The sequence below is a fragment of the Chelonoidis abingdonii genome, chromosome 26 (genome assembly GCF_003597395.2).
Source record: "Chelonoidis abingdonii isolate Lonesome George chromosome 26, CheloAbing_2.0, whole genome shotgun sequence".
NCBI classification, from domain to species: domain Eukaryota; kingdom Metazoa; phylum Chordata; order Testudines; family Testudinidae; genus Chelonoidis; species Chelonoidis abingdonii.
In genome coordinates this window covers 10,869,313-10,872,917 of record NC_133794.1, presented here as the reverse complement: position 1 = coordinate 10,872,917, position 3,605 = coordinate 10,869,313, and the positions used below count along the sequence as shown (strand labels likewise).

Sequence of the window (3,605 nt, the reverse complement as noted above, 5' to 3'; positions counted from 1 at the left end):
CCCCCCCCCCCCCCCCCCCCCCCCCCCCGCAGGCCTGGATGTGGACGGGATCTACCGGGTGAGCGGGAACCTGGCTGTGATCCAGAAGCTGCGCTTTGCCGTCGACCGGGGTGAGCGTCTGCGCCCGGGGGGGCCAGAGGGGGCGATTGCCCCAGGAGCTGCTCCCTGCAGGGGGGTGGCCGCCCCTCACCATGGCCCTTGGCCTTTGCCCTGGGGCTGCAGTGGCCCCACCCAGCCGGCCTCCCCGTAAGCCCTGTCCCTTGGGCAGCCAGGTGGGGCAGTGACAGGGTGTGTTGTTTTGCAGAGCGGGCAGTGACCTCAGATGGGCGCTACGTCTTCCCGGAGCAGCCGTGCCAAGGTAGAGCCATGCAGGGTGGGCACCGTGTGCGCGTCCCCTCCCCCTGTGCTGGGCCCGTGGCCTGCCTGCCCCTGGGGGACGCGGGGGTGTTCGATGTGGGGGTGCCCGGCATCACCAGCAGGGCACGCGGCGCTCAGGGAGCGCGGGGGTGTTCATCATGGGGATGTCCATGACCTCAGGGGGTGCAGTGGCCCCCGTAGTCCACACCCTGGGCGCTCGCCATGGGGCTGGCTCGGTCTCTCCAGCGTGGCCAGGCCGGCCCTGCGCCCCTCGTGGTGCCCCCTGTGCTCCACACGCTGCCCCCCCGGGGCTGACCCGCTCATGTCCCCCAGAGGAGCGGCTGAGCCTGGCTGACCCCGAGTGGGACGACGTCCACGTTGTGACCGGCGCTCTCAAGCTCTTCTTCCGCGAGCTGCCCGAGCCCCTGGTGCCCTTCGCCCTCTTCGACGCCTTTGTGGCCGCCGTCAGTAAGGACATGCCCCCCACCCCAGGGCCTCCCCTGTGCCCAGCTTCCCCCCACCCAGGGCCCAGTCAGTGCCCAGTCCCCCCACCATGGAGTCTCCCCTGTGCCGCATGCCCTGCACCCCAATCCCAGCCAGGGGCAGGGGAGGCGGGTGCTGGTTGATGCCCCGTGTGGTTCCACCTCCCCTTGTGGGCCACCCAACCCCAGGGGCCCAGGCTGCCTCACGCGGCCAGTGCCCACAGACTCCAGCAGGTGGGGTGGGGGGCAGCCCTGAGCCCCCATCTCGTCCAGCTGCAGTCACGTCACTTCTCCCCACAGAGCTCCCGACCTACGACGAGCGGGTGCAGCGCCTGGCCGAGCTGGTCCAGAGCCTGCCCCCGCCCAACTACGCCACCCTGCGCTACATCCTGGCCCACCTCCGCAAGTAAGGGGGGGCTGGGAAATCCAGGGGGGCAAATATCCCTGGGGTGGGGAACAGAGCCAGGGGCTGCAGGTTGGGATTGAGGGGCCCTGGCGGACATGGAGAGCAGAAGGTCGGGATTGAGGGGCCCTGGTGGACATGGGGGGGCTGCAGGTTGGGATTGGGGGTCCCAGCGGCTGGCAGAGGCAGAGGGTTGGGCTTGAGGGGCACCAGCGGCCTTGGGGGGCTGCGGGTTGGGATTGAGGGGCCCCGGTGGCTGGGGGGGCAGCGGGTCAAGATTGATGGGCCCTGATGGCCAGGGGGGCTGCAGGTCAGGATTGGGGAACCGCAGTGGCCGGGGGGGCTGCAGGTCAGGATTGGGGGTCACCAGTGAACATGGGGGTCTGCAGGTCGGGATTGAGGGGTACCAGTGGCTGGGGGAACAGCAGGTCAGGATTGGGCCCCAGTGGACATGGGGGGCTGCAGATCGGGCTTGAGGGGTTCCAGTGGCTGGGGGGACAGCGGGTCAGGATTGGGCCCCAGCGGACATGGGGGGCTGCGGGTTGGGATTGAGAGGCCCCTCCCTGCCGCCCCCCAGGGTGATGGAGTACGCCGACGCTAACCGCATGACCCGGCAGAACATCGGCATCGTCTTCGGCCCCACGCTGCTGCGGCCCGAGAAGGAGCTGGCCAGCATGGCCGTGGACATGGTCCACCAGAACCAGGCCGTGGAGCTGCTGCTCGCCGAGTTCCAGCGCATCTTCCCGGCCCCCGGCGCCAGCTGAGCCCCCCACCCCTGCCCCGGACCAGGGCACCATCTGGAACACCCCAGCCTCGGCGCCAGCTGAGCCCCCCACCCCTGCCCCGGACCAGGGCACCGTCTGGAACACCCCGGCCTCGGCTCCAGCTGAGCCCCCCACCCCTGCCCCGGACCAGGGCACCGTCTGGAACACCCCGGCCTCGGCACCAGCTGAGCCCCCCACCTCTGCCCCGGACCAGGGCACCTTCTGGAACACCCCTGCCTCGGCTCCAGCTGAGCCCCCCACCTCTGCCCCGGACCAGGGCACCTTCTGGAACACCCCTGCCTCGGCTCCAGCTGAGCCCCCCACCCCTGCCCCGGACCAGGGCACCTTCTGGAACACCCCTGCCTCGGCTCCAGCTGAGCCCCCCACCCCTGCCCCGGACCAGGGCACCTTCTGGAACACCCCTGCCTCGGCTCCAGCTGAGCCCCCCACCCCTGCCCCGGACCAGGGCACCGTCTGGAACACCCCGGCCTCGGCACCAGCTGAGCCCCCCACCTCTGCCCCGGACCAGGGCACCTTCTGGAACACCCCTGCCTCGGCTCCAGCTGAGCCCCCCACCTCTGCCCCGGACCAGGGCACCTTCTGGAACACCCCTGCCTCGGCTCCAGCTGAGCCCCCCACCCCTGCCCCGGACCAGGGCACCGTCTGGAACACCCCGGCCTCGGCACCAGCTGAGCCCCCCACCTCTGCCCCGGACCAGGGCACCATCTGGAACACCCCGGCCTCGGCGACAGCTGAGCCCCCCACCCCTGCCCCAGACCAGCGTTGCCGCCTGGAATACCCTGGTCGCAGCACCAGCTGAGCCCCCGACCCCTGCTCCGGACCAGGGCCGCTGCCTGGAACACCCCAGCCTCGGTGCCAGCTGAGCCTGCCCCGGACCAGGACCAGTGCCGCCGGCTGGAACACGCCGGCCTCGGCGCCAGCCAAGGACAATGGCCCTGGGGCCCCGTCCCGCCCCCAGGCTTCAGACAATGGAGCCTTCCCTTGGGCCATACGCCGGGTGGGCGCCGGTGCCCCTAGAGGGGAAAGGCCCCATTCCCCAAGCCAGCCTGTGCCCAGCGCCCTCTGCCCTGCCGGGTCTGTCGTGCCCAGTGCACCGTCTGTCTGGACTCTCGAGCCCGGAGCCGGGCAGTAAATGGCTGCTCAGGGAGCCCCCCGTCTCTGTGCTGTGATTTGTGGTGGGGATGAGGGGTCACCCCACTTACTGTGAGCTGGGGGGGGCCCAAGGGGCCAGTGGAGGGGGGTCAGTTAGGCTGCTAGTCCCTCCCCCAATTGCTTCCCCTCTAACCTACTCCTCCCCCCGAGGATAGAAGCCAGGAGTCCCTTGGGGGCACCAACCCCATTGCCCCCCGCACTGAGTGCCCCCCATCCGACTCCCCACTGTCCTGAGGGCATCGGCCCTGCTCCGCGAAGGACCCAGCCATGCCGAGGTGGGGGTTATTTATTGATTTCTCTCCCCAGTTTACAATCAGAACAACCCCCCCCCCCTCCGGAGCCAGAGGTTGTGCCACATGCTGCCAGGGTCCTAGTTGGCTCCTTCGTGGGCCGCAGAGCGAAACTCCCTGGGTGCACCAGGAACGG

The 3,605-nt window shown here is 70.3% G+C and overlaps 1 protein-coding gene across 1 annotated transcript in view; it reads left to right on the top strand.

Annotated features, from left to right (window-relative positions):
• ARHGAP9 (Rho GTPase activating protein 9) overlaps positions 1–2,254 on the top strand; it is a 19,499-nt gene extending 17,245 nt beyond the window's left edge. Inside the window, exons 8-12 of the mRNA XM_075061215.1 lie at positions 33–110; positions 305–358; positions 691–825; positions 1,140–1,245; positions 1,820–2,254. Of these exons, the coding sequence (XP_074917316.1) occupies positions 33–110; positions 305–358; positions 691–825; positions 1,140–1,245; positions 1,820–2,006 (560 nt within the window). The 3' untranslated portion in view covers positions 2,007–2,254. The remainder of the gene's footprint in view (positions 1–32; positions 111–304; positions 359–690; positions 826–1,139; positions 1,246–1,819) is intronic.
• The last annotated feature ends 1,351 nt before the right edge of the window (positions 2,255–3,605 follow it).